This window comes from Netta rufina, assembly GCF_964035555.1.
Source record: "Netta rufina genome assembly, chromosome: 3".
NCBI lineage: Eukaryota > Metazoa > Chordata > Aves > Anseriformes > Anatidae > Netta > Netta rufina.
Genome location: NC_140125.1, coordinates 72,025,963 through 72,040,528, shown reverse-complemented (window position 1 = coordinate 72,040,528; position 14,566 = coordinate 72,025,963). Strand labels below are relative to the sequence as shown.

At 39.9% G+C, this 14,566-nt stretch overlaps 1 protein-coding gene across 1 annotated transcript in view; it reads right to left on the bottom strand.

The window, feature by feature from the left end:
* The window catches only part of CRYBG1 (crystallin beta-gamma domain containing 1), a gene marked incomplete at both ends in the record, with an annotated part of 60,928 nt that overhangs the window by 23,603 nt on the left and 22,759 nt on the right, over positions 1-14,566 (bottom strand). Inside the window, 7 exons of the mRNA XM_084284862.1 lie at positions 2,588-2,727; positions 3,703-3,856; positions 5,240-5,358; positions 5,457-5,504; positions 7,781-7,957; positions 8,042-9,503; positions 9,925-9,975. Coding sequence (XP_084140988.1) covers positions 2,588-2,727; positions 3,703-3,856; positions 5,240-5,358; positions 5,457-5,504; positions 7,781-7,957; positions 8,042-9,503; positions 9,925-9,975 — 2,151 coding nt within the window. The remainder of the gene's footprint in view (positions 1-2,587; positions 2,728-3,702; positions 3,857-5,239; positions 5,359-5,456; positions 5,505-7,780; positions 7,958-8,041; positions 9,504-9,924; positions 9,976-14,566) is intronic.

Here is a 14,566-nt window from a genome sequence, read left to right as displayed (position 1 = left end):
AGTGGAAAGCAAGAATTAAAATAAAAACATTTCTAAACAGTAAAGAACAAGACAAAGTGTTTACTTTAGAAAAAATATCACTGTACTCCTAAAAAACCTTTGTTTCTTTGTCTTTACCACTGAAGTTCCCAACTATAAGCTGGTGTACTGGCAAACTTCTGTGTCTGTGCAGGAACCACTGACAATGCATGTTTTGTTTGAGCAGGCTAAAAAAATCAGTACAGTGAACAGGCAGTGAGGAATTTGACTCCGTCTTATCTGGGGGCATCATCAGTTTTAGACTGAAGTTTCAAGATTTAAGGTTACTGTGTATTATTTTTAGAATAGCTTTAAAATACTCAGAATAAATTTTCTAGAAGCTGAAAATCTCTGCTACCCTAGACTTGGATTTATTGCAAAATCTGATCGATACAGAACTCTAATCTTTTGTTGCTAATTCATATGTTAAAAAAAAAAAAAAAAAAAAACAACAACAAAAAACTTCTTTGAAATCTACTTCCAAATTACTGAGCGGGACAGCAACAGAAGTTTTTCAAAGCTTTTTTAACCAGTAATCACTTAAGACGTGTTCTGAGCTGATGTTAACTGGCACGAGTTAGCATAGTTTCATTGCAGACATATGGTTCCAAAGAAACAAAGAACTTTAATTTTATTGGTATCTATAGCCAAATATTAGATGCATTATGTACTTCATAGTCACCCCCTGCTCAGTAAGCCCTCAGCTTCACTGCAAGAATTTAAACACATGGGAGACCAAAGAGAGAGTACAATCAGAAGATAATGGTACGTTGCCTCATTTTTGTTGGCAGCTTTTAATAAACAATAATTAAGCACGCACACTGGGAAACCTTAAGATACAACCACACCCACATGGCAAAGTGACTCAGAATCAAAGCCTGCCTCAACTGCCAGTACAGTGAACTATGTCATGCTTATAAACTAAAGGAAAGAAAACTTGCAAAATGCAGAAAAGCAGCAGCAATTTACTGAATTTCTCACGCAAGCAATTGGCAGAAGAAGTGACATCTTTCTACACTGGACTAGTACCCAAGAGATTGTTTTCCAACTGTTTCGTTTCCTGATTGAAATACTAGTCCTCTTTCCCTCAAGAGAGCCAAATGCAACAGAGAGAAATTAAGACTTTACTAGTTTACACAGATATAGGGCAAAAAACACTCTCACACTGATATAAAAACCAGAAATAAAGTTGAGAGATAGATCATAGAATCATAGAATATCCTGAGTTGGAAGGGACCCTTAAGGATCATCAAGTCCAACTCTTGACACCGCACAGGTCTACCCAAAAGTTCAGACCATGTGACTAAGTGCACAGTCCAATCTCTTCTTAAATTCAGCCAGGCTCGGTGCAGTGACCACTTCCCTGGGGAGCCTGTTCCAGTGTGCAACCACCCTCTGAGATGGAAAGCTGAGAGGTAGATGGAATCAGTTGATAACCAACCTCCAAATAACATATCTGCCAAGAGTAATAAAATCAGATATGTAATTTGCTTGCAGTTCAACACAAACTTCTGCCAGAGAACCAGTTATATGAACATCTTAAAATTTTCCTACATACCCGAGTGCTTCTTTTTTTTTTCCTCTTAAATCAAGATGTAAAAATTTAATTAGATAAATGTATTTTATCTGATAACTAAAATGTCTCATCCATCATGAGGCGTATTTGAATACATCTCTGCATCAATATGTAATATTCGTCTTTAGCTGGGTAGTTTTCAGTAGTTAAATAAAACATTTGGAGAAAGGCAAATGCTACCAGAGCCCAAACATGACACAGCCAACAGGTAGTACCCAATGTCTGTACACCCTGTAAAATGCTCTGAAGGACCTAAGATTACTGAGAGTGGTTCCACTCTCTCACTTGTTCTGAAAGCAATCTACCTCTCCTGCATTGTTTTGCCCATGCCACTTTGAGGAATATTTTCAGTACTGATTTACAGGTTTACTTATTAAGGTATCAAAATTGCCATTTCTACAGTAGCTGGATTGTTTCTTGGAGGTCTCTTTTAACATAAATCTGCATAGTTCATGGCACACATTACACTCCTGATTTACATAGCCAGATGTTTTCAGGTGATATAACATGCATTCTTAATCATCACTATAAAAACACTAAAATGCACCATGAAATAAAAGGATGCTTTCTCAAGTCCACACTTGACACTACATCTTATAACAGCTTAAAAATTTCTTTTAGTATGAGTTAAAGTTTAGAAATGGAAGCAAGTGGGAAAGATGGTTTTATCATACCATTTCATCTCCCCCCTCTCATTTCTTATAAGTTTGCCTGAATGAGAAAGAGCAGCAGAGAAAAACTCATTCCTTTACTACATTTTTTTTTACTCCATGCAAATTAAAAAAACCTGTCTCTAACACAAAACATTTTCAGAGGTCAGCCTCTCCAAGAGTGAAGCATTACAGTGATGTACTAACGTTACTGTCAACAAAAACTACCAAAATATATGACTGGAATAAATATAGCCTGCTTGAACGTCTGATAGGTGTAACCTGTGGTTTAAAACCAATTCCTTTCATAGCAGTACACGTTCACACAGAACTATGCACTTACATGCCCCAGTGTACTTTGATAGAACAAGTCTTCTGCGTGGTGCCAAACACCCCTGTTTCTTCAGTGTCGTCAAAAAAGGAAGTCACGATTCCCAGCCCTTCAGGTTCTGTGTATAAATCAATTCGGCTGACCCTGTAATCCTGACAAAATGAAGAAGATTGCAATAATCACTTCATCTGTGCTGTGAGTTCTGTAATTAATGTGGATAACAGTTTTGTAACTCCTGTTTGTTTTAAATCATTTCCCCTCTTGTCAATTACGGCTATTATCAGCCACCTGTCATAAAAGTAAAACTAGGCCAGTTGCCTGTCTCTGTTTGGACAAAGACAGCAGTCAGTCAACCTCTTAACCAACATGTACCTTGTTTACCTTCTGCCATCTAGGCAGGAATGCACCTTCTTTCACCACTTAATACCTCCTCTAGCAAATTGAAAGCTAACGTAACACCAAGTAAGGCATTCTTGAAAATAATTAATTTAAACAAGAATTGTAGTTACAAGCAACGCATATTCCTCCTGTTTTGTTTTTATTTTATTTTATTTTTTTTTCTCTTTCCTAGTCAAATACCTTTATAGTTCATGCTTACTTTGGTGACCTGCAAACATACTTACTGGTAGGTTTAAAGTGCAGGTAGGAAGGTTGCTCCACCATGTGTGGAACTCCCCGGTTAGTTTGTGCATATATGTGTATTTTTTTAATATCAAAAAAGCTTTGTGGGTGTTTTGTCTTGGGTGTAAGTTTGAAAAATACACTAAAAAAACATGAGCAAAAATACCTTACACACGCTTCTGAAATTAGGAGCCTGTGGAATTACTGATAGTTTTCTAGAAAGCTTTTCCTACCAAGCTAAAAAGCATATACTGTATATTAAGTTTCCGCAGCATTTTGGAGGCTATTCTGATGAACACTGTTCTCTTCCCAATGTATCCTTCTAGTAAGTTTTACCAGAATTTCTATTATTAACCAAACAAAACAACAACCACCCCCCCCATCCACCCACATTTATTTTGTGATTACACAATAAATTCAACCTCGAAGACTGAATTTTTATATCAGTCTAAAACTTCACCAAGCATTAAGACTTGCGTAAGATTTTCTTTAATTACATTACTTGCCTTAACAACATGTCTTATTGAACCAATCACCACAGATTTGCATTCATTTTGCTCTTCAGAAGCACCCGCACCCCAGATATCTGAGAGTTCCAGCTCTCCTTCTTCCAGAGGAACAGAGGGGCCTTCAAAATTTGGCTTCTCATAGAGTATCCAGCTTAAAATAAGAAATTCTCATTTTTATATGTCATTTTACCAAGTGTGATTTCCAAAATCATGCTCCCATTTAATAACTTTTTTTCCACAAGAAGTATTATTTCTAGACCCTCCAAGCCACCCCAATACAGCTAAATGACCCAACACTGCTGATGCAAGTCACTTCTGGTCTCTGTGATATTTTTAAAAGCAATGATAAAAATAAAGATGCCTACTGCTGACTTTGTAATTTCATCAAAAACTCCTCCTCCACCCTCTTTAAACTGATGATCTGGGGCAGGAGTGCTGTCTATGTATACCAGACTTTTGCATGAGATATTAATCAGAACCAATATGTAGGTCAGAAAATGTTGACACTGCAGACTGCTGTGTAATGTATAAACAGACAAGATACTTGCTTGAATCCTGTGAACAGCAGCCTGGAGTTCTGCACAGGCTGGTATTGATGTGCAGAAGGATAAGACTGTTCAGAAGACAAGTACAACTTCACTTTTAGCTGCAGGTTTCAATAGCTAACTAGATAAAAAACTATATCCATCTGCAATTATAAAACACTCCCCTAGAGCTCTCAGTTGCAGGGGAGGAAAAAAGAAACAAAAATAGCTCTTAGTGAAACTCCTAGTAGCTCCTACTGAAAACATGCTGGACAAGAAGAGAGTCCTGGTTCATACAGACCAAAAGACTTTCGTTCAGAAACCAGCACGCTTCCTAGTATCTCCTACTGCAGCTGGCCCTTGTTGCTCCAGCTTTATATTGGATCGTTCCCTTTGAGAACCTGCTGTTTGACTGTATTATAGCCTTGTCGCAACTTAACTTGCCATGCTATCCACACCAGTAATGACTGTTCTTTAATGCTGCAAAGAAAGTAGGAGATAAACTTGTTTTGAATTATTCTCATATAATCTGGCTTTTACAAAAATTTCCTCTGGACTCACCACAGAAATAGTCTGTTACCTTTACAGCATTGTTTCATACCTTTGGACAAGGAATTCATCTTCTGCATCCAGGTTAACACAGCCTAAACCCACACCAAAACTTTTAAAATCCTTTGCTAGCCTTTTACACCAATTCAAATACTACCCAGGAACCCATAAAGGAGAGAGGAGTCAAAAGGGCAGCGAAACTGAACAGAATCTGTCTTTTCATCCCACCAGGGTAAAATGTTGCACTCCTCCAGATGGTAACACTAGATCCAATTATCAGCAAAGTCAGCTAGCACAGATCATTCTTATTGCTAGAGGTACAATAAATACCACATTTCCTTTTCAAAGGTGTCTACATTACATTGCCACCTCCAAAGTAGCCCTATTATGAATTACTACTTGTACTGTTCCAAAGGATTTCTGGACAGATCAGTGATAAAGAATCAAAACTTTTCTCTTACCATCCTCTGATGACTTTAACTAAAATTGTCGGTGACAGAACCCAAGAACTGCAATCCACAACGTCATGGAAAACTTCAATACCATTCTCTTGATAGTCTGATTCACAGTATATCACCAACTGTGTTTAAAACAAAACAAAACCAAAAACATACAATTCTTTATTTAAAAGCATAGCAAGATAGAGAGGAACAGTGAAGATCATAAAATTGATCTTACCTTCCCAGGTCTGGGATTGATTTTGCTTTGGCCATTTCTTGAAAGTGCCTAACAGACAGCAAGGAGAGAAAAGTCACAAATACAAAACAAACCATAAACCTATTCAATAAAGATGCTCAGCTATTAAAATAAGTTAGTGAAACAAAATAAAAGTTATTCTGAACAGTAAAAAGTTGGTAACACTTCACCTACACCTATTTCCTGCTCCAATTCCTTCTTTCTGAAGAGCTATATATTAGTATGAATTACACACTTAATTTTTTATTACATAAACTCTAAATTATCACCTCACTGGAGACAAGTAATCTCAGATTTGAAATGTTTTAAAATCCTTTTTATCATCTTTCTATATATTCCAGAAGCTTCAGACAAGAGTAGCAATGTAAGTATTCTCCAAAAAGCGTGAGGCTCTGTGCAACATGACAGACTAAAAATGCTGAGAACAAATGAAACACACTCAGGTATACAAAATCTAAAGCAATAGTTTTACATCAGTGGTGAATTATACCATACAGAATATAAGGAAAAAGCTGTGGTTGTATCATGTAATCTCAAAACAAATAAAGAAAGGGTTGCAATTAGGTGTTTGGTTTCCTAGCAAAGACTGAAGTGCTCATTCTTGGACAGGGTCTTGCTCTGCTAGATAATATTCATACAAACCAAAAGAGAGAACCTGCCCCCAGAGCTCACAGCCTAAGATAACTAGCAACACGTGCAGGGAATTAATGAGAACATTTTAGCCACCATGCAGGGCAAGACATCGGTCCCAGGACAGAGCTCCTAACCACCATCAGATTTTTGTAGGCATCATCAAGACAAGTTGAAGCACGACTGGTTTTTCAGCCTGTGCTTCAATTCCAGTTAGAACTCGCTCTGTGTTTTAAGGAACGCTGGAGTCATTGTTTTAGGCTGCCCTTACTGTTTTCCTTCACACTACCCTTTAGCCTCTTCATCACCATCATCTTAGTCAGTGAAAGATGTGCAGTAGGCACACATCACCCAAACATTTTTGACTCCTGTTTAAGTTGAGCAAGACACTTCAGAGTCAGCAACAGTGCTGCAGAAGTCCTGAAACCCTACAGAGCCTAATGGGTTTTTCCCAAGAGCAGTCCTATGTGTGGATACACACCCTTGCCACATCAGGCCTCCATATTCTAATGAAATATTGCAGCTCACTCTGGGACAACAATTTAAGTGACAAAACATCAGTATTAGTCATTTAGTTTCAAATTCAGGTGTTGAAATCCTAGCAGCACCATCCAGAGTAGGAGCCCCTTTTTAACTGGCAGCATAAGCCTGCACTACTGCAAGTAAACCCCCTAACTTACATCCCCACATTAATTAAAAACTTCTCGTGACAGAAAATCTACATCCTCAAAACTACAAGGTAGGATGGCCGATTTCTATCTGCAAGGCAAACAAGGAAGAATTTATTTCTACTTTCCCATACATTTTAGTAGAACTGCAACAGCAGATAATCTTCTGCTTTGAAAAAGTATTTCTCAAGCTTATGATATGCTACTTCAATTCCACAAATCACATTAATATCACTATTAAAGTTTGGAGAACATATTTCTTCCCATGGTTCCTCAATCTCCTCATCATATTTTTCCTCTTGAGCAACAACAAGGACCAACATCCACAGAAAGAGTGAATGCTATAGCATGTTGATTCATAATTCTGAAGATCGAAATCAATTATCCCACATTAGGGTAAAGTTCCCTCTGAGGGAAAATGCAGGTCTGCCTCTATTCATGATGAACACATGCTCAGAGTCAGACCAAGGGGCATTCTTCCACTGCAGCAGCACTTTCAACAAGCACTACTAATCAATTCTTAAATTACTCCTGCAGACTATATACCTTCTACCAAGTGTATGGGAATACTGGGAGCAGAAAGGATAGACTAACAGAGTTTGCTCTGCTACTCATTTAACAGTGCAATGACTGAATGTCTTACCAAAGGAACAGAGGGATTAGTACCAAAAGAAGAAGTAGATGCAAGTTTTTTGAAGTTTGCAGAAAGCATCCTAGCAATTTACGATAAAAAACAGACTTACACAATTTATAATAGTGAAGAGTCTCAGAATAAGGGCACCACAAAGAAATGCAATTGTGTTAACAGATGCCATTGCATGCACCTCATTTTTGTGTAGCAAACATCAAATAAAAACGCTACTACATCCATGCTGATTTTGTCCAGCTATAATCTACACCTATCCCACCAAAAGGGGAAATTAAACAAAAACAACGTACAGATATTGTCTACAGAAAATGTATAAGTTGGTAACTTTCCAGACAGACTTTAAATGACATGATACTTACATCCACATCTAATAAACCAGTGGGGACATTTGATTCATATCTGTTTGTCCCTAACCAGCTGGAAAAACTTTTCTCAGGGTTCCCATAGTTAGGCATTTGTAAGCTTAGTTCTTTTTTTGCGCTATCTGGTTGCATGTACTTCTCCACATAACTTGGAAACTTCATATCTGAAAGACACTGAATTGCAAAATCAAAATTAGCAGCCATCCAGCAGCTAAACAGAATCTTACATGGGTGCATTTCATGAATGATCTTTATTACCTCCGATTTTTGAGGCATGCTGAATGGCCCAGGAACATCCTGTTGTAAAGAAGGCATCCCCGAGGACTCAGCTGTAAAAGCTGTTGTGTTATTTACTGAAGTCATGGAAGGATTAAGGAACTTTTCTTTAGATGTAGCTGACAGCAAGCTTGAGAAGAGTGAGCTTTTTTCAAGGCGGGATCTCTTAATTTCACCATCTGTACCATCACTGATCTCTTTTCCATTTATTTCCTGAGTAAAGGCAGGTTCATCTCTATTACATGATTGCAGAGCTTTAAATATTATGCTCTGCTCTGTTGATGCACGCTTGGGCCTCACTCTGGCTATCGTTTCCAAACTTTGCATTTTAATCTGTTGGGCTGGTAACAGATCCTGTGTTTTTTCCCTTCTGAGTCCCAAACCAAAGGTAAATACACTAGGATCAAATACTTTCTCTAAGTTGTCTTCATGAATCGGAGGCATTGCAAAGTGGGGTGCTGGCGACTTGGGAAGCTTCGACCTTTTCTTCTTCTGTGGTAAACAAACTGAGCTGTCTAAGTTTTTTATTGTTTCAGCAAACTTCTTCATGTCAGTTGGGGAATCAAAAATGCTATCATCTTCAGCAGAGCCATTGTACGTTTTGCCTGGGCTCGTTTGTGCATCGCTGTTCTGCTCTGATACCAATATATTACCTAGACTGCTGTCATCTTGCTGCAGTGCCTCAAAGCTCAGGTCTCCGGGCTTCGCCTTCTTATCTCCATTTTCCATCTTCTGAGGTTCTGATTTAGAAACCTGAGGAGATTGTAGAGGACATTTATCATTGCTGCAAGGAGATAAAACCTCTGTGTCTGACAGCACCTTTTCTTCATTTCTGGGGAATTCTGGGCTTGTGTTATTTCTCTGGGAGGAATTGTCTTGAGCGCTTTCACTTTTAACAGGTGAGAGCAAAGACAGTTTAAAAGGCGAACTTTCTTTTTTAGCTGTGGTTAATTCTGGATCAAGTTGCTTCAGAGAGACACTGCTAGCATCAATTTTGCTACTTTGGTTAAAAAGGGATATTGCAGCCTTTACTTTAAGCTCCGTTGCCTTCCCAACATCCTCATGAGATGCAGAGCCTTCTTCGTTTTTGCCTTTTAATTCCACAGTGCTTTCCTTCTCTGATGTGCCATTCTCAAATATCTTCTGGCGACTGTTTTGCTTATTTAACGTTTTATCAGGCAATTCACTTTCCTTAGGTTGTTTTCCAAATTTCAGCTTTGCTCTGCCAACAAATGTGCTTGGTACAGTACTATTTTTTGAAGCAGAGATGTCAGGAGGCCTCTGGCTCTGGTTAGCGCATTTATTTTCAAACAAGGAGATTTTGTTGGCAATGCTGCTATTAGTTTTATTAACTGGTTTTTCAAGAGTATCCTGCTCACTTTCTAAACTGTCTTGATTTGTAGGTGCTTTAAAATTCAGTTCTACATTCTTCGGCTTGGCTGGACTACAGGAAGCAAAGTGATATAGTTACATCTTTCAGTAACCTTGAAAAGACTTTTAACAGTTTTTAAAACAACAAAATGCAGCATTATCATTATTTTTTCCATAGTCACATTCAGTTCAAATTTCGGTTTCTCAAAAGGAATTTAAAAAGGAGCAGCTACGTGAACAGCAACAAAAATAAATTAGACACTAAATAAGAATACGTTTCAAACATGCACCTAATACTTTAATGCTCTGTAAAACAGAAACACAGCAGCCTACAGCATCTGCAAATGAGGCAGAGAACTACTTATGACTGACAGACATTAAAATTTAATAGTGAATAGGCAGAATAAATTATACACATGCAATTCCCTACAGAGCTTAGGAAACAAATCACAATTCATTAAGGTGATAATGAGTTGGTTAACATTTGAATATACCTCTCCAACAAGTTCTGAAGACATCTGCTCAGATTCTTTGCAGTCCTTTTACTGCAGAAGCAACCTTAAATCAAGTGAAAGACCTCTTCTGGATTCATTATTGCTGGTGGAAAAGATCATAGTCCCCGACCCACTGCAGGTGCTCATCACTATTTGGCTAAACCAACACCACATGTGAGGACTCTCCCATTTCCTTCAGGTAAAGTCAGCTAACAATTTAAATTGTGTAAACTAACCCTGCTGAATTTACAAGAACTGAATTGGGAAACGCTTGTAGAGACTTCTCCACCAGAGTGGCTGGAAAATGAGGGCACCGCGCAAAGTACTTGTATGCTGTGGCAGAAGGCTGCTGATGCACAGGTGACTATTTCAAACCTCCTTCATCTGAACACCTAGATCCAGGGAAAAGCACTGCATTTGTCTGTGTTGCCTGCTGCTGCAGGAACAGTATGAGCAGCTGTGAAAAACTTTGAGGACGTGCCCTGCTTTGTCAGTCAGATAAGAGTGCCAAGCAGCCCACTGCCACCTCACAGTCAGAGCTGCTCTCCAAAAAGGTATATGGAGGCATTCAGCAGCAAGAGGATTTACAGAAACAAAACTAAAAACAGTGGGAGATGATTAAAAATTAGCTTGCAGGGGCCTGATAGGCTCTATCAATGATTCTGGTATTTGTGCGTTTTGTTCCTTTTTTCCTACACGAACTGTTCACGGAGCTGCCAGACAGCTCTTCAGCCCAGAGATGAAGTGTGAGGTACGAATGAATTAACACAAAAATCCTAACACCGAAACTACTCCTGTCTCTTCTTCCTCAAGAAACCTGGCCCAAGTAATAAAGGAAACCCTACCAAAACCTCTCTGTTGCACAAGCTTCTTTTCTTGGGAAAAGCTTACCACCACACCAGAAGGAACCCAAAATCAGCTGCCTAAGAAACTATACAGAAAGTAGCTGTTACAATCCCCATGTATTTTAGGAGACTTCCTGGCAGTGCTCACTGTAGCTACCAGCCTGCTCCAGCTGGCTCACAGCTGGAAGGCTCCAATGAAGAACATAAGACCAATAAAACAGGAAAGAGCAAACTTATAAAGTGACTGACTGGCCATACCTCAAACAGAAGCTAATAAAAATCACTTGGAAAGCTGAAGTCCTCCTTCTGAGAGGAGGATGGTGGAGAGGACACTATCACACAACACAAAATTTGAGATATTTAGACCCTAGTTTTCATTTCCAATACAACTGTTTTTCCCTAAACTTTTCACAGTTAAATTACTTAATGGTATGTTGGTTTTTTTTTCTTTTTTGAAAATGTGTACAAGAAAGGGACTTCTAGTCCAGCTTCCTGCTCCAAGCAGGGGCAGCTTCAAGGCTACCAATGGCTTTGTTTGCTCAAGTTCTGAGCATCTCCCATGATGGAGACTTCCCAGCCTCGCTAGAGGAGCACTGCAGCAGGTCAGCCACTTCCCCTCTGAGCTGTTTTTTGCCTGGTATCCCATCAAAAGAGCATTGTTGCCACTTGCAACCGCAGCCATTGTCCCTTCAGTGCACGCCAGAGAAGAAGCTGCTCTGCCTTCCTGATGCCCATGGAGATAGGCAGAGATGATGCTAACATCTGCCCGCATCCCTCTCCCCACTGAACAAACCAAAGTGCTCCAGCTTCTCCTCACATGGTGTACCCCAGTGCCACCACCTTCTTAGCAGCCTGCCACCAGGCTCATTACAGTTTGAGATCATCTCTCTTGTGCCTGGGGAACAGATCTGGAAGAGGAGGGAAGGTAGCGCTCAACGTGGCCCAGATTCAGCCTCATGAGCACCAAACCCCTTTTCCTTGGACCTGTTGGCTGTGCTCCTGCCAGCCTACACTTAAGCCTGCCCATCCAGGCTTCAGCTTCACCCACCACACTACACAATGGTGGTACTTCTCCTTTCCTTCTGCCTGTACTTCCAAGGGGTGTCACTAACAGCCTGGGGATCTGAACAGCCTCATTCCCACACCATCCTTTTGTCAGCCCGTCACTTGCACCATCACATGTGTTTCAACAAAACAACACACATCTTCCTGATAAAATCCTTCTTTCCTTGTACGCCTAGCCACAAACAAGTGCAACAGTTAACACTGAGTGTTATCAGCCGCACCTACAATGTATGGAAATGAGAAGCTGACACCTCAAAGGTATACTTTCGAGCTTTGCAAATTCACGCTAACAACTGCTTCGGCAGCCTGTACTTTACGCGTCGGTATTTCTGCACAGCAGCAGCCAAACAGCTCAGCCTGAAGAGCAGTGGAAAGCTCAGCCTCGGAGCCCCATCCGGCAGGGCTGGCCTCGCGTGGCTAAGCCTTTCATTACACCTCTCCCCACGCTGATTTACAAGGCAGCTGAAGGATGCATCTCTCAGCTTCTAAGCCTGTTTAAAAGAAGGGCAAGCTGATTGAGTAGCCTTTAAGTCTCCCGTCTAATATGGGGGGAAAACACCGAGAGATGGATTCATGTAATGGTACAAACACTCTCCTACACACCTCCTGGTGTGGCTGATCGCTGCCACCCATTGCTGATCTGCAAACTGTTTGCTAGCCAGGAACAAGCAAGAACAAGAGAAATACCAACGTCCTTCTCTTAGGCTATACCTTGCAGTTTACCTGCAGAAGCAAGCAGTTAACCCTCTTCTAATACAGTCAGAAACGGAAGGTGACTCACGTATCTGAAGGTTTCTGTCCAAACGACCTTGTCAAGCACGTAACTGATGCCAGAACATCAGATTGAAGCAAGCAATGAAAAATGGCATGTTAACAGAGCAGAATAATTCAACAAGTGGGCATAGACACAAAGGCAACTAAAAAACCATGTCTGAAAATCAAATATGACAACTAAAGCCAGGAATTTCGTGAAGCACATCAAAGTGACTACTGCCTGAGGTTTTACGTGATGAATAAGAGGTAACACAAAACTAAATTTAATCTCAGGCCTGGTAAATTCTGCTTTCAAAAGCTAAAAGCAAAGTATCCTGTGACTTCCAAGTCCCACTTTACACAGACATAAAAGGAGAAAAGAGAAAATTATATCACTGCTTTGAACTGGCAAAACCAACGTCTTTTGAGAATGTCCCTAAAGCACCTTGATGCCCAGAATTGGCACAATGTCATCCGTAACAGACATGATGTATTTTTATTTTAAGTGAAAACTACTTTGGTTATTCCATTTTATAGGAGTCAAATGAGTCTGAGTGAATCAGTGTTTTTCAAACAGCAAGGGTATGGAGTATCTAAAGGTAATTTTTAACCTTTACAAAATGGAAACAGTAGCTGCTCTCTAGTTCAAAGCAGTAAGAAGAGACCACAAACAAACCTTCTAGTAATGGCATCATTCCATTTTTCCTTTCCCATTTTATAGCAGTTTAGTTCACATCCAGCTGTCTAGTTCACTTGTTCTCAGCAATGACCACAAATTACACTGGTTAATTGGGCCATATCAATTCCTCTGGCTAAAGGAACTGCCAGGAACTGTGCAATAGTATCTGTCGGGTGCATCAGGAACCTTGAAGCACCAGGACAGTCCCCACCCTGGGCTAAAGTTCTTGTAGCAGCAGCAGCTGAAGTCAGGGCACCAAGTGCCACACAGCTCACAACACTGGGTGAAACATACCAGGCTGTTTAATCATCAAAATGAAAGCTGTCAGAAGGGGTACTCAGCTATTACTTTAAGAGCACAGCAGAAGATAATTCCCTGTACAGCAAGCCACGCAGATACCCAGAAAAACAAAATCCAGCTATGCGAGCACTGGTAACTTTATCAGCACTAATGACAGTGACACAAAGAGAAAAATATGCGGGCCACTTTCCTTCAAAGCTGTGAAGATACACAACTTCAGAGTTTACAATTTGTAGTCTCTGCTGCCAGATGGAAAAGCATCACCATACAGAAAAATACCACAATTAAACCATCAGGAGGTGGTTTTAATTCAGTTAAAAAGGAACAAGTCAGATGTAGCATTTCACAAATTGTGCAAAGTATATACTGCTACAGCTCCTAAAGTTCCTATACTTCACAGATGTGAAGAAGCACAACCAGAAGCCTGTGTGCTTCTTAAGCTGTATCGTTGAACTTCCTGACCCTCTAACACAAGCAAAAGACGATTCTGAACACTCAGTGTCCCTCAGGTGGACTCTGATAGGACCTACAAATCAATACAGCAGAGGGAGGACAGCAATCCTGCTATTACGTACCCATGAAAGTCAAACAACAGAAATAAAAAATGCAATAAGATGATTCACCGTAGGACCAAACTATAATGAACCCAGGAAATCAATAGCTGGAATCAGACTATTGATAACAGCACAAGCAACAAATGCATCCGCCTCTTCGTAACACTAAGGAAAGCGCAGATCACATCTGCTTGACAGAGGACAAACTCTTTAAAACCAAATCCTGCAAACTAACATCTGTATCATTCTGCAAATACCTGATGTTATGCTCATGTGTAAGATTTTACGTGCTTCATCCTGCACATCCATTTCACTGCTGTCATAAGTATTCAAATTCCTGGTGTAGGATTTACCATATCATTTGAAGTACCAAGTAAGTTCTATATTGCATCCTACCTTTCTTCATAAAATAACAACTGAGCAGACCTGCTGCTGCTTCAAAGCAT